Source organism: Doryrhamphus excisus, linkage group LG6 (genome assembly GCF_037039965.1).
Source record: "Doryrhamphus excisus strain RoL-2023G ecotype Guam linkage group LG6, RoL_Dexc_Guam_v1.1, whole genome shotgun sequence".
Lineage (NCBI taxonomy): Eukaryota > Metazoa > Chordata > Actinopteri > Syngnathiformes > Syngnathidae > Doryrhamphus > Doryrhamphus excisus.
The window spans coordinates 19,683,575-19,706,249 of NC_136362.1; the positions used below are offsets into that span (position 1 = coordinate 19,683,575).

A 22,675-nucleotide genomic window follows, 5' to 3' on the forward strand; every position below is an offset into this window, starting at 1 on the left:
ATTATAGAAAAAAAATGTGATTAACAGGAGAAACTAAACAAAATAAAGTTAGGATTTTTAGGGAAATTTGTTTAGCTCTCCTGAGCTCTGAGGCACCGGCGGTGCTTCTGACAAAGTGAGTGCTCCTCCTCGGGCAGGCAACATGGAGGCGGCGTCCTCACTTCCACCTTCTCCTGAACTCCACCGCACCAGCGGTGCATATGTTACCGTTCATACACGGTAAGTCAGTCATTTATTATCATTTGTTATGAACTCGTATACTGCCAAAATCAGAAAGTGATGTTTCAGCAGTTGTTCGGAAGTCGGAAGTAGTCCAGAGCGCTTGGGAGTGTGGCCAATCACAGTGGAGTGGCCGTGCCCGGAGGCGGGCCATGGGTGGAATTAATGATAAGGAAATACAGCTGGAATAGGTGCAGATTCTGGAAGATCTAGAAAGTTTTCTGTGCGGGATATTGTGTGTAGCTGCTCTATAGGAATCCACAACCCAATATAAAGGGCTAAAAAATGAGCATAATATAGGACCTTTTTAAATTCTTTAACTGTGGCATTTTGTGCAACTAACTGCATATTAAACGTCTGCTATCTCTAAATATCCACAAATGATATCATTGCTTGGTTCCATGTCAGCTTTCAAGTTCATATTTATTTAGTTCTCTTAACAAACCCAAGTGACAATCAGAATACAGTAGTTTTTTTGCTCAAACATGTTTTTTTTTCTTTTTTTTAAATACGGAAAAACAAGTGCAATAAGACAGAGGACTCTGACAGTGCGGTGCTCTCTCTACCTTTTCACAGTGCACGTTTATACACACACAAAAGATTGTACATCATCATCATCATTATTACATTTCCATATTTCACCCACACCCTCCCCACAATATTGCGAGGGAATTTTGGGCAAAGTGAACATCTTAAAACAATCATGTTTTTATTTAATTTTTTTTTAGAAGATTCAACTTGCATACATTGTAGCTAGGCACACACGAACACAAAGCTCTCTTCCTCTCTCTCTCTCTCGCTCTCTCTCTCTCTCACACACACACATACAACACAGTAGCATTGATTCTCACCACAGGAGGGGGTTACTGCACTTGCACTCTGAGAGCTGTAGCTCATCTGTCAAACCCATACTATTTGGCAATGTGGACATTGTATTTTCATGTGCAGAAGGGGACCAATTGAGATGACGTATAAGCAGGTTAAGGTGGGGTAAGGGTGGGTGGGGACATCGTTACCAGCCTGATGTGATGGAACATGATGGGTAGTGCAGTTTTATTTACAAAACCTCCAAAAGAGTTAGAGACCCCTGTCCTTCTGATCTAGTGGTTTTGAGGTGTTGCCATGATATAGGTCCTATGTGATCTTTGTTCCCAGCCAAGTTATGGAGGGACTGCATGATGTCACACACAGCCAATCCTGAATGAAGGTTTTTGTTTTTTTCACCTCCCCGCCAAATAAAACTTTACATGGCAAAGCTCGCTACTGTTTTCAAAAATATATACTGTATATAAGCATCATCTTGAAAGGTATTTCTTATTAATAAGCAAGTGCATATGGCTATTATAATCTGCAGGAAAATTAAGAAATGTCCTAAAAGCTCAGGTGTTGATTGTACAGGCTGGTTGTTGGCATCAAGTATTTGCACTCCTCGTGCTTGCAGTGTGCATGGCAAAATAAAGGCGCTGGCAATCAATCAACCAGCTATTGCCACCGACCCCATGATTTCATAGAACCAAACACCCAAAGTGCAACCACACAGTTTTTAACAGGCTTTGGCTGGTTTTGGAAATGATACCGTTCATAATGTAAATATTCTAATTTGCTACCGCTCGCCTGACACACACCCGCATGGGTATCAAAAAGTACAACAGAAACATACTACACTTTCTCTGCCCCCCCTTAGAACACTCCAGATTTCATTTTTAAAAGGCTTTGACGAAGTGACGTGTTACCGTAACACACAAACTGAAGCGCATGAGGATTTCTGCTTGTGTTCTAGGTCTGGGTGTTGTACATTCTAGAACACGCTGGAGAGAAATCGGAAACCTGTGTATTAGGGATGGGCATTTGACAACATTTCTTTGATTGATTATTGGGAAATTCATCCATTAATTAAGATTGTACTGATGAATTCCATAGCATTAGCAAATAGCACAGATGAGGCAAGATTACCGTACTGTATTGTATGGTGAGCAAATTTTACTTCGACATGTGACTTGTAAACAAACATGCCGTCGATTGTGTGGGACCCCCTACTACCTCGAACACCAAACACTTCGCAACGAGAGACAAAAAAATCAACCCTCAGCACATCTAACCCCACCAGCATCGCCATAACGGCGCCTGGAAAGCCCACCAAGACGCACGTGCCACCAAAGAAGCTGCGTTTGCATTTTCAAGCTGCTGCTACTTTTGGTTTTGTAATAGTCATGATGTCACGATATTTGATGAGGACAAATCTACAGTTTGTCAAATCCAATTTTATCATGTCGTTCTTAACCCCATCTGTGCATAAAACTACAGTTAAATTGTTACATAGCTTCAAAATGTTATCGGTATCCTTAAGAAACGGGAAGTTATTAGTACCGGCTTGAAAAAAAAATATTGTGCATCCCTAATTAAGATAACCTTTCTCTGTATGTTCTCAACTCCTATTTAAATGCTCATTTTCATGGAAGTGTTCATGTTTTACGTCTTTAAACAGCAGACAAATGGAGACTGAATCAACAGCGCCTCTGCTGGTTGCAGCCGAGTAATGCACTTGATTATGCCTCAATTTCTGTATTAACTTGTCATTTCTTTTTCAATGAATTGACTATTACACCCATCCCTAATGTTGACGCCACTCCTAAACTTACAATACAACAGTAAAAATGTAAAACAGATGCAGACAAAATGGAATAGTCCGTTCATTTTAGTGTCATTCGGCACCAAAAAAAAAAAAAATGATTTGGGCATAAGAAAATTATGCTACAAGTACCAGTATTCATAGATTATGCTTTCAGCTCAAAGTAAGCAATAACAACATAAGATAAAATAATATAAAACAAACATTAGATTGCATCTACATCTACTATACATACTTTAGGATGCTTTTTAATCCCCTTTTAATCTGATTTAGAAAATATCTATTCATCAAATATCTACTCTACTAGTTATATTACAAGAATCCAGCCACAAGAAATAGAAAAATATCAAATATCATACCGGCGATGATAAGAAAAAATGACAACCTGAACAAGCAGAAATATTGCTATGGTAACACCATTGTCCTTTGACATCAGCGAGCATCATGCCTCTGGTGCTCGAATTGGCGTCTCCACGTGGAGAGGGAGGGGCTTAAATCCGAACAACTTTTTTTGGAGCAGGTGTGGCGGTCAGATGGCAGTGTCCCAGAAGACAGTTGTCTGTGTAGGGTACGGGGGAGGACGGATCTTTTTGGCCCCGCTGCTCTTCCCACAAGCTGGGAGGACCGAGGCGCTTTCTTGCTTGCATTGACTCCGCTCATGGTGTCTGTCCTCGCTCCTGTCTGCAGGAGGCTTCTCCAGATATCGCTGGAGGTGGGGGTGTTGTCTGGAGCGGATTTCTTTGCAGAGCGTGCGTTTCCTCTCGATCTGCTCCAGCATGGTGTTGTCGCCACATATCCACGGCATCTGGGGCATCTGAGGGCCGGTAACAGTGAAATGATATCATTGACTGAAGTTTTTAGTGCAACTTTGTGGATTGGTGGTGAAGGAATGTACTGCATTGATCCGAATACAAGATGCTATACAGAGATTTATACATGCCAAGTAACAAGGTCATATTGGGGTCCTTACGGTATTTTCTCTCATTGCTGCTTGCTCTGTCATACCCCTACCCTAACATTGAAATGGTACTGTCTCATTCACATATACCACACTATTACATTAACATTACATTATATTAACTAAAACCCCCAACCCTATAGTAAGCTTTTCACTTGTATTACCCAATATAGTAGATAGAATAAGAGTAAATAAGCCATTCAAGACATAAATGAGTCCTGTGCTTGTGTGTGTTGCTCTCAGTGTGTTGCCTATATGTGGCCGGCCACAACATAAGCCTGTTTTATTTATGAGATAATTCAAAGCCGCAAATAAAAACCTGTTGTTTAGGTGAGCAGGTCTCACTGAACATTACAGTAACATTACTGACACCTAGTGACTGGTGTAGAGTACTACATATCATTAATAATAACTTTATTTGTCTAATATTTGTATTCGAGTTCATTTAGTTATTTTTTTATGCTTGAAAATGCTTATTCCATTACATGTCATTTTTCATTATAAGTACAATTTCACTTTTGATAATTCTTGTGCTTACCTGGCTCTGGTGAGTGTCTGCTGCTCTTCTTTGTGGCGTCCCCATCGGGGAAGGGTTAGCAGGCATGGAAGGTGAGCGAGCGTATTTAGGTGTTGCTTTCATATCTACACAGACAGGATTAAAAAAAAAATTCCAGGTTATCATCAGAATGTGTTTTTCAAGAACCCTATGAAACTACTAATATACAGTAATACAGTAATACAGTATATCAACATCGGTTATAACGAATTACTACTTATTACGATACTATTTTCATTTCCCGGCAAATTTCTAGTCTTTTATGATATAATTAGTTCCGTTAGTACGATACTCGGTTATTATGATAATCCGGTTACTACGATGCCCTTTTCATCTCCCGCCAGCCAATTTGGTCTGCTTATATCGATACAAAAGCAGCTTAAATCAATCTTTGCTTAAGGATTTCAATACCAAAAAAGAACACGGCGAACGGCTGCTTCCAGTCAACTTTATTTTTCACACTTCCACCACCAGAGCACAACACACACACCGATTCCCGCACTTCCTGGTTCACAGGTCATGCTCAACCCGCCCCACATAGCTGGCCAAACACATGCCTGCAACAGAAGAACCAACTGACATAGCATACACACCTATTCCAACGAAGACACAAGCGTACAAATACATGTATTTAATTGTGTTGTATTCAGATATCTTTTTATCGCTTGCAATAATCACTGTTTTTCATATCTACATGCTGGCAGTTGGTTCTTCTGTTCATTTTTTTCTAATGAACTTAAAAATGTCTTTTGCAAAGTTTTGAGGAAATCCTTTGAGATTTAGGGGTGCCACCTCACACAAACTTTTGTAAAATTTCGGAAAATGTGCAATTTCGAGTCTAATTGCCAAAAAGTTGACCTGGAAATGTTGAGTACAATGAACTTCTATACAGCATCATTTTCTATAGGGTTATCAAAGGGGGCCCAGACCAAAGACCAAGCTGCCACTGCTAGTCTGAAAGGAACTAGTTGTTGAGGGCAGCATCTTAGGAGAGCTGGTAGGTTGTGCTGCACAGTGCCTAAAATAATAAATGGACAAGTGTATATCACATTATGTAGGACTACAGTACTACTCTCAATAAATATGAGGCATCAGTAATACTGTCTACTCTATATTACTGTTGTTGATGTTATGCTTGCTCAGCTATTAGCTAACTGTCGCTAATGTTAGCTACAGTAGACAATGAGCGCTAAATACTTATAAATATGACTACAAATCATTCAAATTACAAAGACAAAACCACAAATTTGCTAGTAATATGTAATAGGAGTAAAAATACCAACAAAAACATAAAGATCACCTCAGAGTTCTTGAGCTGCAGTCTTTGCTGACCTCAAATCTCCATGGCGACCATTGAACTGTTCACCACTTTATTCCACAAAAACAGATGTATGGTGGCACCCCTAAATAATCATGGATTGGAAAAATATTTTCTATGTGTTGTTTCTACATATATTGGAACACTTTTAGTACCCAGCCATATCAAAATTAAATAATTGTGTTTTTTGATGCACCCTAATGTACAGGTATAGGTGTGCCCAGTGTGTAGTCTGCCTTTCACCCACAGACGAAGGGTAGGTGGATGAATATGTAGACGGTGTGTTGTCAGTATGTACCCTGAACAGGCTAAGTTGAATAGAAAATGGATGGATCTTTGTACCTGTCCAGGGTTTCGGGTTAAATCTAATTATGTCTGCTCGTGTTACTTATGTATGTTTCTGTCATGAAGCCTCACCATTTCCGGTTCCTGCAGTCACTGGAGGGCTCCCAGTTGATTTACTGTTGTGTGTAGGTGTCGTGGTGGATGAATGCTGGTTCCTCTCTTGTGCTTTTGAAGGGTCCATACTGTGATTGGCTCTGTTTTCTCGTCGCGGCGTTCCGTCCGGTCTGTATCTGTACTCCATGGCCGTAGGGCTCTTGGTGATTTTCCCGTCATACTGGTTGTGATGATCTGAACCGTTGAGACTTCTGTCTTTACTGTCTCGTCTCACCTCAAGCCCAGTTCGGCTCAGATCTTTACTGTCCTGCCGGGGTAGAAGAGGTGGAGGGAGGTCTCCTCCATTGTGGATGAGCCTATCTCTCCCCTCGTTCTTGGATTCTGAATTGTAGCCTGCCCGGTCTTTGCTGCTCCTGGATGTTTCTTGTCGGGGGAGGATCTCAGGGGGCTGGTCGATTCTGCCCTCATATCTGTGTTCAACGTCATTCCGTGCCCTCTCCTTGCTGTCCTGTCGGGGTAACAAATCAGGTCGATAATCTTTGCTATCGTGCCTGTGTTCTGCACCAGTTCTAGCCCTGTCTTTGCCCTCCTGCCTGGGTAGAAGCTCAGGCGGCTTATCTCTGCTTTCATGCTTCGAGTCCACGCCGTTCCTGACTCTCTCCTTGCTATCCTGTCGGGGTAAGAGTTCCGGCGGCTGATCCAACAGTCTTTCTCTGCTTTCATGTTTGGAGTCGACACCATTCCTAGCACCCTCTTTGCTGTCCTGTCTCGGTAATAGCTCAGGTGGCTGATCCAGTACTCTGTCTTTGCTGTCCTGTTTCAGCAAACACTCCATTCCGTGTCCGACCCCCCGGTCCTTGCTATCTCTTCTAGGCATCAGTTCTCCATTGTTGATTGCTCTTTCTTTTGAGTCTCTTCGTATCAACGGGATGGGTTCAACAGAGCTGCAGCTCCGCTCTTTGGAATCCCATCTGGTAGGGATGGGCTCAACGCTGCTGTAGGCTTGGTCCCTGCTGTCCCTGCTGTCCCTGCGAACTGGTGGCGCGTCTATGTCACTACGGTCTTTGCTGTTACGCCTGTGAGACAGTGACTCCACATTGCTGGATCTGACTTTGTCTCTGTCTCTGTCTCTGTCTCTGTCTCTGTCTTTGTCTTTGTCTTTGTCTTTGTCTCTGTCTCTGTCTCTGTCTTTGTCTCTGCGGTGAGACGACTCTTTGTTGTGGCGCTCCTTGGACTCTCGCTTGGATTCCTTACTGTGGCTGTGACTGTGGCGCTCTTTGCCTTCACGCTTGGACTCACTGTGGGACTTACTTTTGGCCTCAGCTGTAAAACAAACAGAAAATGTTTAGAATACAGTTTTCCCTTGCTACATTGCGGTTTTTGGTATGAATGTGAGTGTGAATGGTTGTTTGTCTATATGTGCCCTGTGATTGGCTGGCGACCAGTCCAGGGTGTACCCCGCCTCTTGCCCAAAGACAGCTGGGAGAGTCCAGCACACGCTTGTGAGGATAAGCGGTAGAAAATGTAACTTATTGTTTATTATAGCCTGCACTAAAACTGCATGTTTGAAAGGTAACACCCTACAATATGACACAATGCAAACTACAACCACCATAATAAATGTATGAAATTAATACCACTCTCATGGTGTAAACAGGCCAAACTGAACATTATTGTCTTGGTAAAGGCAGATTTGTTTAATTCATCCTTTACGTTGGATTCCATTATGCTGTGGCAGGTCATTGTGCTTCAGATGCAGCTGCACTATAAACAATGTCCACTAGATGTCGCTACAACACACTAATGCCTCTACCATTAAAGGTAGAGCTGTGTCTTTGGAGGACTGTAGTCATAGTTTAGGCCAAATTGATCCATACCCTGACCACATTTACAAAAAATTACACTTCATTAAGGGACCAGGTATCCTTTAGGTGTTCAGTTTTCCTTATGTGTATATGTTATGTTATTCTATATTATTTTCAGTCACAACATATTCAATATTCAATATTCATTCATTCATTCATTTTCTACCTATCCCAGCTGTCTTCAGGCGAATGGTGGGGTACACCTTGGACTGGTCGCCAGCCAATCAGAGGGCACATATAGACAACCATTCACACTTACATTCACACCTGTGGACAATATGGAGTCACCGATTAACCTAGCATTAACCTCTGGGAGGAAGCCGGAGTATCCGGAAAAAACCCACGCATGCACGGGGAGAACATGCAAAGTCCACACAGAGATAAAAAAACAATAGCAGGGTATTGTGTTTCTCTATGGCTACTATGAAGGTTTTACATAGAGTGCCAAGCCTAGGCGTGTGTCACAAACACAACCTATGTGTGCACTTGAGTGTGAGTGGTGATTAACCGGTGGGTAAGTGGGTCAACTTCGTTGTTGACGCTTTGACAGGGCGAGTGACAAAAATGATTGTGTTTGTGTTGTTGATTTGACATACAGGCCCATGGGGAACTTGCTTGCAAAGTGATGTTGTATTCCAAAGGCATGTGAACCTGTTTATAAACTTGTAAAATATGGCTTAGACAAGCTAATATCATGAAAAATGCTTTTAGACTATACAACAAACACAAACGGGCATGTGATGAATTCAAATCCCATTAGCATCAACATCAAGACTTCGTATATTGAGTGTGAAATCTCCTTCTGCACCACCTTCCTGATTGGCTCAGCTGTAACTCTACAGTCATTGGACAGAAAAGACGCAGCTGGAACGCACAGATGAGGTGTCAGATTGGAGTAGAGCGCTACAGCTCTATCCCCCACATGAGGAGTGTGTTGCTCCGGCAAGCACCGGCATGTCCTGAGCTGTGATTGGCTGCTTTACTCGCAGGGAGGGAATCTGCAAATAAGAAAGAGGGACTTCTCCTCCTTCCGCTGTTGCTATGTTGTAGTTGCTAAGAGCATTGAGTAGGGTTAGATGTTTGGACTCTTTTTTGTTCTTGCCTGTTTGGTATTGTTCATATATCTACAATACACTTATGACTGCACTATAGTTATACTGTCCAATTAAAAATGCTCAAATGTTTGGGATTTCTCAGCACAGTTAGCTTTCTTCAGTTGTGTCATTGTGTTTATTAACTTCTCGCCATGCATAATTCCCTTTCTGAGAATGTCACAGGACCAGTTGAGAGACTTGTAGAGGCTAGACAAGCGGACTGTTGCAAAGGGCAAAAACACCATGACTCAATATAACGGGAGTCATTAAGATGCCGTATTTAGCTTTTTTTCCCTAGTTTTCGACTGGACAAGACTTAATTGATCAAAATATTATCTTTCAATTACTTTATTTTAGTATTTTATATTTTAGTGTATGTAACTATTTCTTATTTATAATACTTATATTTTTTATTTTTAAATCATGACTAAAAATGTTTCATTTATTAAATTTTATTTCATATTTTTCTGGATTTTATTCTACATATAAATATGAATTATTTTCTTATTTTTAAATATTCTTGTTATTTTTGCTATTTTGTAAATAATTTTCAAGATGCAGTTTTATTTCTTTTTAAATGTGTGACTAATTTGTAATTGTAATTTGTAACATATGTGAAATGACTCACTCTCTCCAGGCTCTTTCGATTTTCTCCCACTGGCGTTCTTCTTCAGCATGTTCCTCCCGGTGGTGAACAGGTTGGTCAGCTCATCCAGCGGGCTCGTTGGTGTCCGTGAACGTCCTGTCGACACATTCTGCATGGAGCCATGGAGCCGCCCCACGCCATCATGGGGTGGCGACCCTTTGCCATGAGGAGTGGCGGAGGCGCTCCTCGGCAGCCCCCCTGGGAATGGAGTTGTAGCATCAAATGGTGGTGTCCGCATGAGGCTCAACGGGGTGAGACAGCGGCCCATGCTCACTGGAGATGGACACGCCGAGTGGCTGCGCTGATACGAAGATGAGGAAGAGGTTTTGTAGAGTGTACATGGCAGTGGAGGTGCGGAGGAGCGCCCGGAGACGGTTAGGGTAGGGGTGGCCGTGAGCTCCCTACGGACGTGTGCAGAGGAGGGTGGCTCGGCAGAGGAGGTTGGGGATTTACTGTAGGATGATTGGTTGTCCATCATTGGCAATTTGGTAACATCTAGAGGGGTGAGGGGAGACTCGTCCGAGTTGGGTGAGCACTGGGCTGGTGCGGGGGGGAACACCAACAATGGAGGCCTGTGGGTAAGTAAATTGGGAAACGGTGCAGGAATGTCACAGAAGGGAATGTTTCGAGGAGTGGAGCATCGACTAAGAGGTTCAGGGTCATATGGAGCCGGAGTAGGGCATGCAGAGCGACATCCCACTGGGTCGGTACGGTACTCCATATCATCCAGCATGGGGTACTTCATCTCCTCATACACTGACTCCCCGGGTTCCTCGTCCTCACTCTTGCAGAGTTCTCTCGCTCCCACATCAATGCCGCCCATCTCGATGTAGACCGGCTCGTCCTCACAGTCGTCAGTGGGGCTCTCGTCGCTCTGCGGTGGAGAGGTGTTGCGCTCGTATGGGAAGCCGATGTGGTGAAGCGCTCTGGCAGGGCAGCCGCCTCCGCCTCCATGGGTTTTAATGTAGGACTCGTCGAAGGAAACGCTCAGCTGTGTGTTTGGGTTCCTCTTGGGTTTGGGTGGTGGCACCCTCCTGCAGTCTTCACTGCATCCTTGTGCTGCCAAAGAAGGAAGATGGATGATGAGCACACTCAAAAAAGCACAGTCTCTGGAAAAATACTAAAGTTGTACAAAACTTTGCCAAACAAACCAAACGTCAGTGATGACCTGCACTCCCTTGAAGGATTAACTTTGCACTTTTTGCTTTTTCTATTGCTTATTTTGCAACAATTTCTTTTTAACAAATGAATAAGAACTTGAGAATACAAGAATGTGCATTGGAAATAAGCATTTTGGTTGATCTGTTTTAAGAATGGACTATTTTTATTTCATTTATTTGCATGTGTCCAAAACGAATGACTTTGACACGACTTTGGTGGTTTAAGGTATCACCCAGTGGTTAATTTCTGTTAGTTTGGTGTGCCGACAAGTGAAAAACTGCAACACAAATTATGTTGGCTTACATGCTTGTCGGGAAAGTTTGAGCGGTTAAATTATTTTTACACTTGTTTGGCAGTCAAAATGTTAAAACGAGGTCCACAGTTTGACTTTGTAACTGACTATTTCCGTTACCGCTATTTTCTATGTAAAAGAAAAACTTCCAGAGCAGTTTTTTCCCTCTTTGAGCATGAATCATTAAATGAATTTAAAGCATTAATGCAACACGGTGTGTAGTTCAGTGGGTCAGATGTAGGTCAGTGCGTATTGCTACGAGCAGTATCTTGAGTCAGATATGTGGGAATGGTTGAGGCATATGCATGTTTCTAGGTCACATATACAGCAGCAGAGTAGTATGCAAGTGTGGTATCTGGGTCATACACACAAACACACACTGTGGAGCTTCTTTCCGATTGTGGTGACGTAGCATTGCAGCGTGAATCTCTTTTGATGTGCTGCAGTGAGCCTTCACTTGACCCGTTGCTGCAGTAGCGTAGTCTTTAGAGTGTTACACCCAGGTTCTATTAGACTACTATCACCATCATCGTTGTCTTTTATGTGTGTTTGTGGGGTCACATCCCAAGATGTTTTAAATCACGGGTGCCCCTTCTGCTGACACGCCTGGTGGTGGTGGTAGCTAAGAGCCAGATCATGTCTGAAAATTTCAAGCTGCGGGTTTTGCACTTTTAATAATTCAGACAGCAGATGGCCCAGACACACGCATATACTGTACTTCCCATAATTGTATGACTCACCAGCATCATGTCAGACACACACACATAACTGCCCACACGTTCTAAAATGAAAGGAATTAGGACTAAATCTAAATCTAAATTACATGAAGGATCATTTACTTTGGTTAAAGACAGCTGAGGTCATATTGTGGATCGTTATTTTTCCGTACATCCTAGAGCATCTTTGACAAGCATTTTAGTAGGTCTGGCAAAACGCTCCTATCATATAGAGGATCTTGGACTTTTTGTAGTTGGCTCGGTCCTAAAAGCATTGGAATGATCCTATCATATCACAGAGTGGTTCTCAACTGATTTGGCTGAGTGACCCCCAATCATCGTTCAAATTGTTCCTCTTAAATTTCTTAGATACAGTCCTATATATTGAAAGGGACAACACAACGTGAGCTTCAGTGGTGAGAAGCTGTCCTATCTTTATGGCACGCTGTTCTCGAGCAGATATCTGCAGCTGTGTGTTGGTCGGATGTCAAAATCACTCCCCATGATGACATAGCAAGTGAAGAGCACAGACATCGCCATGGCCAGGCATAGACCTGCGACCCACTGGAAATGACTCTGCAACCTATTTTTAGGTCCCAATCCACCATTTGAAAATCACTGATATGGGGGCTCAGTAAATAGATGCAGTATGTACTTAAAAACGACAATGTGCTGCTGTCATAAACAGTATAGTTAACATGCATTTTGTTGTACAGTCGGTCCTTAAAAACATTGTAGCGCCCCTGTTATATGCAGTCATCCCTCGTTTATTGTGGTCAATTGGTTCTAGACCCAACTGGATTTCCGCAAAGTAGAAATCAACATTAATTAATGGAATATTTTTGTAGTTAGAGCATAAAAACATGTTCAAAATACAGTTTTTGTCATTATTAGAGCCTTGCAGAAACAAAATAACACCCCTAAAGTCACCTTTAGACTTACTAAATATACTCAATTACTCAATATAGTCGACATAATCACAGAAAATAAGACATCTTAGACACAAATAAGATAACATGGACAAACACATTAGCATTGACTGTGTTATTTCCCACGGTGGCATTTCCTGGAGGCCAGTGTACAATAATACTTGAGTGCCACTGCTGTCGGCCCCTCTCTACACCGCTAACCTACAGTATTACTCAGCTGCAGTCAAGCAAGCTGATGTCACAAACGTCACTTCCCAGACCCCACTTTTTTTAGGTGTACACAAAAGTCACAGATACTGCATTACACAACATACTGAATCACGTCTTTTGAGTGCTTGAAAATTTGTGTTTTCATTCATTTCTGTAGCCATGAATACGTATTATTTTCTTAAATATGCATTGTTTTTTATGCATTTGTTATTAATAGATAATAAAAACTCAAAACAGGAATCATTTATAAATTAATAATAAAAAAACACAATAGAATGTGGATGTGATGTTTGAACCACAGCTGTATCGATCTTGAACTAGCATTAATTTATGATTTTATGACATTATTCATAATTACATTAGCCAGTTAGTAGTAAAACCGTGACGGTATGGCAAAGATTTGCATTGACATTATATGCAAAATAAGAATAATATTGAACGAAGACATCTGACCACCGGTCCTTATCTTTTTAAAAATGCGGCCCAATGATTATTTCAGTTGAATAGCTCTGCTGTAGAGGATTTCAGGAAGATGGATGATGTGATTTCATCAGGATATTTAGGTGAGCTTATTGCATTTGCATGTAGTAGGCGTACTTTCCTTGATCAACAGCTGCATTCCTGCACAAACAGGTTTGCGTGGTGGATCAGTTTCAACAGTGCTCGTGACATCTCCGCCTCTCTGTCCCTTCTACTCTCCCTCGATTGCTCCTTTTCCTCCTGCACCCCTCCCCCTGTCGTGTTTACCCGCAACCCTTCAAACCCCCCCACCCTCCAAAGGGAAACAGAATCTAGGTCATTCGCTCCTCCTGAATGAATTCTACTCTGTCAAGCTCCTCCCCTTCCCACTACAACACACGCAACCCTCCCCTTCAGTCAGGAACACCCCCGCAGCCGCGTCGCCATTGGCTGCGCGGCTGCAGACTTCAGCCTCTCTGCAACCCCACTGGATGCCACTGCACAGGGATGCTGCGATTGGCTGAGGTAGAGGGGGTTCTGTTTCTGCGGGATGGTTGCCGTGGTGCCCAGGAAGATCTGTGTGCACATTCAGACATCCCCACCAATCTCAGCCAGACTGGGCCACTCCCTTCGCTTCATATTGGTGGTGGAGTATCCTAACTGACATGGAGTCCCAACCCTCTGCAACCTGTTTTATTTTGCTCTCAAAGCCACCTGTCTCAAAGACTTTCACTATACTGTACTAGTGATTTCTTCTAAAATACAATGTGGGGTGCTTTATGCAGATTGTCTCCATAGTTTGTTGTGGGAAACATTTATTTAGCTCAATTACTTCCATTTAGAGCTTGCATTACTCCTATAATTATGCCCTTGTGTTGATCCATGTCCAAATGAGCATACTGTGTTTATTTTGCCCAAACAGACTGACATTGCTACAGGGTGCTGCTACTAGATCTCAATTACAGCATCTCTACATACAGCTTTGCCAGTTTCAAACCCCCCAAAATGGTTTGGCTTTAATTGGCGATTTGCCTCAAAGCATGAAACCAGTTTTAAACAAGGTCATGGAAATGTCAAGATATGTTTGCCCGGTTGACAACTGAGTGTGCAACCAAAAATATGCAATAGCTGGATGAATGCGCTCATTCATCTGCTATCCGGCAAAGCTAGTTTGTGGATCTGCAACTAAATAGACGAAACTGGCTGTTATATGGATGAAACCTCAATAATCTAATATATATTAAGTGACAACAAGGCAGAACATAGAAAACTGTAGTATATAACTGTACTGCATCATATTCAGAGGTGCTCCAAATATTTAGCCTCCCATAAAGCTAAATCAGGTAAGCGGTATATAGAAACATCCATTGAAATGATGAATTGCTGTTCTATACCACATCAACCACAATTAAATTAAACACTAAGCATTATTATAAGGGGACAGGTACTTATCTTTAGTCGACTATGTGATTTATTTGTCATTTTTTTCCATATTATTCATAATTGGATGGAGTCTTTCTCTGAATGTCATCTTTGTCTGTATCCCTGCCCATGTTTAGGAAAATATTGCTGCCTGCAAGAGGTGCAATGGAAGTTGTACAACTTATGTAGCTGACATAAGATGTTGTGATTGAATGAACAGCACCTCTGCAGGTTACAGGTGAGTACTGCACTCCATTTTGCCTCAACTGACTTGCATATAAGCAAAACTTTTTTTCCATTATCACTGATATTATTGTGTTCTATTATCTACTATTTGCAGTTGCGCATATAATCATTCTATATTTGTGTGTCTCTTCCGTCTTGGATGTATTGTACATTCAGTTAGAGTTAGGTAGCTATAGTTCATTTAAGTGTAGTTTAGTTAAATATAGTCTTTTTGTTTTTAGATCAGGAGTTGCCAAAATTAGGTTGGGTCCCAGGTCACTTTTTATTTGGGTTATAATAGAATGCTGTAAGTTTTTTTTGTGTCTATGTTTTTGTATTATGTCATTGTTCAACTTCTTGACCCCTTTTTTTTCAAGATAATGATTCTTTATATATTTTAGCAATCATGCATTGTTTTTTCTTTTATGATTTTGCTTCATTGCTCACCATTACAAATTAAATCACCAAACAATCAATTGATTAATCGATGGCTAATCGATTTCCCAATTAATCCACATCTATGTTAATTGTTGATCGATTAAGCACTTTTAAATTTCAATATGTAAGTGTCTTCTGATTTCAGCATGTCAAATGTGAACTTTAAATGTGGATTTTATTTTCCTTTGCCTTCCTTGGATGCAGACTTATTATTTTTGCGTTTTAGCCAAAACAGAATATCCACACATATCAGACTATGAAAAAAAGTGACGGGCATTTTTGCCTGTTTATTGATATGTTGCGTACCCAACCACTAACCGAGGCTGAAATTAAAATATGTTGATTCATTGAAAAATAATTGACCGATCGGTTACTAAAAATAATCAGCAGTTGCAGCCCCTTAAGCTATATTTGAGCTATATAACAACCTAGATTTGTAATTGGGGTCTTGAACTGAAAGTGTTTGCAAAAGCCTGTTTTCGACCATATAGCATTCCTTTATATGCATCCCATGGGCCATCACTTGTCTCGTTGTAGTTCCACTGTATTGCTGGACGTCATGTCATTGTTAGTTGAAGAGGGCACCGTGGAGAACAGCTAAATATAGTGCAGTACTTTGGTGTGAAGTGCCACCCTTACTCACCGTCACATCTGTCTCCACGGCAGGTGGACACGGGGCTGTGGTCCACTGCCTCAGACGACATACTGAGCTTGGTGGCTGGATCCCTCCTTGGTTTGGGTGGGGGCTGCTTCCTAGATGTCGGACTCCCCACCTCTTCCTCTCCACCCCCGCTGTTGCTACCGCCGCCGACAGAGTGAAGGGACTGGGAGCGCACCGAGAAGCCCTGCCCACAGGCCAGAGCATGCGGATGGTGCATTGGCATGCGTTCCTGGGGTTCTGGCATGGTGATGGAGCCCATACGTAAGTGCTTGCCTTCTGTTGCTATGTCCTCTCCCGTCCTAAATCACATAGGACACAAAGTGTACAAAGGACAAGTTAGAATTATACACATGTAAAAATCATAAAACTTTAAGATTACATCACACACACTTTAAGATTACATCATACAGGGACATAACCGTCAGATACAAATTCTTGAACCTTCAGACTTTTCCAGCCAGGGAACAACCAGAATAGAACATGCCTGACATACACAGTCAACAAGGCATGTCGCTTCATATCATTGCGCGTCTATGCATGTCACAAGAGGGTTACATCAACGCTAACAGCTGGGACATTGCCTCTGAAAACAGCGCCTATTTCAGGGCAAAGCATTGATTGGAGTTCCGGATATGACTGATGCTACTCACACGAGCACACTCATACTGACACCATGGAAGTCCCCCCAGCGTGTACACAATCAATCCTTATAAATGGATGATTGGCCTGAATGGAGCGTTAATGACGTCTGAGTGGAGTGCGCTAATGGATGTGTGTATCACATGGAAAAAAATATCAAGATGTGGGAAATTTGTTTCAGACAAGAGAAATGATAACATTATCAATTTGCCTGCCAGGATTTGGTTCCAGGGTTTGAAACAAATAGTAGCATATGGGATGAAGTTGCATTCACATGCAACATTTGTGTGTATGTGTGTTTGTGTGAGACCCCTTGGCGTGTGTCTTTGCTGACTCTGACACCCCCCTGGCCAGCTGCTATACAGAAGGTGCTTGGTGGGGTGGTTGCATTGGTTAGGGGATCTAATCTGCCTAGCAACGTGGTACCCATAGAAACAAGCTACTGTGACAATAATAAAGCACACATGCACATTTGGCGTGTCATTTTGCCCACTATGTGTGATTGGACCACAAAGTGCAGCTACGTACATGTGACCTGTCGCTAGGAACCAATGTGAGCCTCTCATGTTTGTTTATCATACTATGAGCACCCCGTCACATACACCATGTGTGTGCGGTGACCATGTTATTTATAGGCTGTGTGCAGTGATTGTCTAGGAAACAGACCACAGGTGGACCACATGTTTTCTCCCTCTGAAATCATGTGACAGAAATAAAGAAAAAACAAGTATCTCTAACTGTGTGATTAATGACGTATTGCAGTCCATGTACAGTATGCATGACTGTGCAGATAGAAGTGAATATATTAAACCTACAGGCTATGACAGGAAGACCCTCCTCACTCAAAGCTCACGTGTTGATCTGATTGGCCGCCAGCTGTTCCAGCTGTCACCAGGCAGAACACATCTCCTGCAATGGAGCTCACGCTTAAGCTCTACCATTATTCCACCCCCCCCACACACACACACACACATACTTCCTAATAGACACACACACATGCAACAAACATGCCTCCTTTTTTGAGTTACTGTAAAAAATAAGAATTGAAGGGTCTTCTTGTTGACCTACTTATAGGTTTTTTTATTTTTTAGACTATTCCTCCAGTGACTGTGTATTAATATTTCAGTATTGGCAACAGCTGAAACTAAGTGCAAGGGTAACAGGACAGTCGGCGCCCCCTGGCCTCGGGCATCAACTTGTCCTGGAACATTCACCAGTTGACTGTACAGTGCTTCTTCAGTGGCACGACTAACACACCAAAGTCAAATTTTAATGGACGCACAGCATACAGTAGAAGATGACGTAGTCCTACATCATTCAGGCCACTAACTATTCCAAAATCCTATAATTACTGCATGCTGACGACTGTTTCGCATCAAAGGTGCAAGATGGTGTACTAAGGTGCCTTGCATGAGCTCTATATGTGCATAAGCAGAAGAATATGACGCAACATGATACAAACACAGTGGAGCTGCATTGAAATTGGTAATTCTATGCACATGTTCCATACTTTAGATCTGAAATGCTATGTTAAGGGTATAAGAAAAAGAAGGGAATGATGTAATGTGTTAGTAAAACGTGTTCTTAGTTTGCTGGTGCAACTGGGTGGGAGTAGGTTAGCTTCTTCTACATCACTGAAAAAAAGGAAGGGATTTTTGCATGCAAAAAAGTCAACTTTCGACTAATTCCTGTGCCTTACTAAATCCTGTGAAAATGTTCTCATTGGTCATTTGCATGTATATTTTAAGTATTGTATTGACCCCAATATAAGATGATTTATCTAGTCCCAATAAATAAAATATATTTGTGACCGTCACGTGGGAAAAATATGATGTTGCTGTGCACAATTAGTCCAAATCTCCTTCATATTCTCAGATGATTATGGCAATCATATACATCAAATGTTGGTGAATATATAGTCACCAACTACTTCCGAGCCCTTTTGCATTATCCCGTTGTCATCCTGAATGGCTCAGTGCTTGCTATTCTACCTTACAAACCCAACACGATGTGTCCATATGGCAGACATGTTGTGTGAACATGCCTCTTTTTCACTTGGTTCAGTTAGACGTCGTCACAATTCAAATGACAACATCTTCTCAGCATCCTTCCTGTGACAACCTTCTTTTTTTCACTGGATCCCAAAAATGGAGCAGTGATGACCTCAATCCAAGTCCCAAATAAGTCTAAAAGTGAAAAACTAATTATCCTCCATAGATCGTAGCTGGTACCAGTCTGTACTTGCAATCCCCGAAATGTGACAAACTGCCTTAGCCACAGGGATCCTGTGGCCACTTGGCCCAATTCTTACATCTTCTTTCTGAACTCAGTGACTCTTATCGTATGCAGGACAGAGGTTGATACACTTCATTTATACAATGCAACATGCACAACATCACCCTAAAACTGAAATTGTGCTTGTAATGCTGTTATTTAATCTGTTGTTGCCCCCCTTTTTTGGTTGAATAATCTTCCTACCTTCTTATGGCTTCCTCCTGTTTTCTCTTCTTGTCGTTTTTCTCCTGCAGGAATATCCTATTTTTCTCATTCCTGGCATGGTCCAGGTTCTGAGCCACTAGGCCGTTGTAGGCTCTCAGCCCATTCTCTTCGACATACTGGAAAAAGCGAAGAGTTTCCTCCTCCTTGGAGCTCATCATTCTTCAAGTTTTTCCACTGGAACACAAAATGATATGATCATTGGCTTTTCATAGAGACATAATAGGCAATATAGCAAGACCATACAGGGAGCTGCGTCTTTCAACCTTCATTTTTCAAGGTCGGGCTTTGGGAGATGAAAATGATGGTTGAGCTATTGTCTCGCCTATTCAAGTGTTTTGGGTTGTTGTTTTTAAGGTTTCTTACTGTTTCTTGCTACTAATGAAATTTGCATCATATGTGTGTCCATTTCTTTGGAGAATTGCAACATCCTCCGTGATCACGTGACACATAAAAAGCTGCAGCAGTATGCAAACAGTCAAGAGACCATCTGTAAGATATATTAGTCACTGTCGACAGTTGCAGTTTATTGTTTTGGCTGTGAATCAGTTCAGGTTGTTGTTTTTCTCAGTTGTGCTTGCACATTCTTTGGCTGAAAGCACAAGCGTTGACCGAGCCAGGGTGTCATTGCAACAACAAAAAAAGCTTTCATCTGTAAGAAAATAGGCTGGGATGAGAAAATATAATGCTTCTGGGAGCAGCCACACAGATTACATTTTACTCGACTGCAGTGCGTGGTTTTGCATGCGCGCATAATCGTCAGTCTTGTATTTGATGTCTAAAAATAGTCTGCACTGGAGTTGTTCCTTGCTGTAAGTGACTATTACTGACAGCATCAGTGTCAGTGTAGGCAGCACGGATGTGTGGTGAAAACAAGCATCCACAGTGCTGCCATCCTCCTTTTTTTCTCACCGACTTGCAGCCACTCAGCATCTAAGATGAGGCATGCGAAGGCTAATGAGGACATTCAGAGTTCGTAGAATGTGTGCACCAGAGTGCCTTCTCCAAAAATGTGAATTGGGAAGGAGGAGGAAGGAGAAAACTCATGCTTTTATTATATAGGTCACTGTTTTCAGATGAGACTAAGACTCATGCTTGTTTACGTGTGAGAGAACCACGCAGGGAGGGGGAGGGGGGGTGTGTGTGATAACTTGGAGTGCAGCCAGATGGAGATCGCAGGGCCAATTGGGAGGGCGACCATTGTCTGACCACCGTCAGCATTCGTCTACCTTGTGTCTGTCTATGAATAAATCCAGCGTGGATCTGAGGTCATTGGGTTTATCTGCTGCTGCACAGTCTAGCTACTTTTTTGGCACAGATTTTACACATGAGGCAGTCTGCATCTCATAGTGCAAACCAGGTCACCAAAGCCCTAAAGGTGTCGAGATATCCTCTCGCGTCGTCTTTTTTTTTTTTTTAATGTTATCGCTGATGCACACCTGGAGAGATCTGAATTTCTCAAAGAAAGTAGTTTAGCAAGAGAGGTGCACTCTTTCAATGTATGAAGGATGCAGCAATAGCAAGGCACAGTTCAAACAGTGTTTGAGCTGAATTAAGCCTGTATGCCTAATCCCTGTAAGCCTGCGGCAGCACTCTGCACTGGAATCAGCTTGTTTATCACACTGTTTTCATCAGTCAAGCCTTTCACATTGGATTGTCCTCCCATAACTCATCAATGTAAAATGCTATTCTTATTTACTCATCTCCATAAAACCTGTCAATTCTGCAACCTATTTACCTCGGTGCAACCTAATTTCACCCCCATTCCATCCCACTCTGTCTCCTTTGCTTAATGTTCTTGCGCTATCTCTTTTGAAAAAAAAAAGTCTTTTTTTTAGGTGTTTTTCATCTACGCGCATGCCCCAGTTGACTTTGTCTGCAACAGTTGGAACACAGATGTGAACTTTGCTTGAAAAGTAAATGAAAGTGGCACACCGTTTCTGTTTCCAGGCAACCATGTGACGGGAGAAGGGCAGCGTGGACATTCTACAGACACAATGTCAAAAAGATTGCAAGGGCAATAGCCCACTGACGAGATGTGTGCCTGATCGTGTTCATGCATGCATGCACACACAGTGCAGCAGTATGCATGGAAGCTACACACTGAGGTACACCTGGCTGCATGGTGTATTTGGGGAGGAAAAAAACAAACTTATGTGCATAATGAGGAGAAATTGTGCATACTTACAATGGGCCTTTGTGAACCAATATGTTTTTTGTCTTCCCCTGACAGGTCCAGCACACACAAGTGAACTCTGACCTTTGCTGGAGAACCAGTGCACTGTTAATTCCACAGAGACATCCATCCATTGTATGGTCCAACTGCATTGCTAGAAGGAGTCCCTGTGACCCAGTATTAGGTTCGTAGTCGCGGGGAACTGGGCCATCCGGTGCATGCCCAGCCCAATGCTCCCTCCCCCCCGGGCAGAGAAAGATGTCAAACTCCTATACAGGTGCCAGCTTTACTGCTCCACATATCAGCACATGTTAGAGAGGGAAGGAAGACGCAGTGGAGCCGCAGACCGCACCCGCTGCCGCCACGACCGCCGCCGCAAGCATGACACAAGTCTCACCTCAGACTCCACTTGCACTTCCAGCCTGGACAGTTTTTCGAATTGTCTTTAAAAAACAACTCCCTCCTCTTTCTGGTTGTCCAAATGCACAAAATTTCCCACAGTGTGCCACATATCTGATCCTCATCCAGAGAGACAGTGAGGTAGAGCCGATCGTGTGCAGTTTTCCAGGTACAACATTCCCTGTACACCCGTTTGAGCCGGTCCTCACAGGTCTGGGCTGTCAAGTCTCTGCTGAAGCAGATGACACCGGGCTTCCCAGCGATAGATCAAAACAAGGACACGCCCACTGCTTACTGTAGCCACCTTCCACTACAACGTCATCCTTTTGACCTCTCCTCCCTTCTTCATGTTTCCTTTCACGGGGTGCCTTCAGCTCAGCACTTGTGCCTCTTTTTGCTGGTTTTATGTTTCTCTCTTGCGCGCCATGTATGATATCCGTTTGGCTTGCACTGTAACTGGAGCTTGTTTTTCTGCCTTCAGCACCACGGAGAGCTCTCTCTGTCAGATAAGGTGGGTAGGGGAAGGGGGGAGGGATCTTGGAGATGGTTGAGTGGCGAGATGGGGCGCAGAGTGGGAGGAGCCAATCGGGTTGCCAGGGCGTGACCTCATTAGACTCAACCTCCTCTTCCCCTGGCAACCACCACGAGCCCCCCACCCACCCCTCTCCTGATTCCCCCTCCACTCACCCCTCCTCTCCTTTACAGCTCGTAAACAAGACCGAGACACAAAAATACTTGCGCCGTGTTGCTCTCAAGTGCATTTGTTTC

At 42.7% G+C, this 22,675-nt stretch overlaps 1 protein-coding gene across 1 annotated transcript; it reads right to left on the reverse strand.

The window, feature by feature from the left end:
- Positions 1 to 623: 623 nt before the first annotated feature.
- Positions 624 to 22,408, reverse strand: nyap2b (neuronal tyrosine-phosphorylated phosphoinositide-3-kinase adaptor 2b). Its single transcript, XM_058068688.2, has 7 exons — positions 21,521 to 22,408; positions 19,315 to 19,509; positions 16,180 to 16,496; positions 9,667 to 10,743; positions 6,098 to 7,402; positions 4,345 to 4,448; positions 624 to 3,662 (listed from the first exon to the last, which is right to left on the reverse strand). Exons 2-7 carry the CDS (start codon positions 19,491 to 19,493, stop codon positions 3,378 to 3,380), a joined length of 3,267 nt encoding a protein of 1,088 aa, XP_057924671.2. The 5' UTR covers positions 19,494 to 19,509; positions 21,521 to 22,408; the 3' UTR covers positions 624 to 3,377.
- Positions 22,409 to 22,675: the final 267 nt, after the last annotated feature.

Bases quoted from the DNA above. Each gene is read 5' to 3' on its own strand.
- nyap2b (XM_058068688.2), bottom strand. From the start codon at position 19,493: ATGATGAGCTCCAAGGAGGAGGAAACTCTTCGCTTTTTCCAGTATGTC. The intron at 16,497-19,314 runs GTAGGAAGATTA...TATGTGATTTAG, and splicing joins CAGGAGGAAGCCATAAGAAG to GACGGGAGAGGACATAGCAA. The intron at 4,449-6,097 runs GTGAGGCTTCAT...CTGTCTGTGTAG, and splicing joins GACTGCAGGAACCGGAAATG to ATATGAAAGCAACACCTAAA.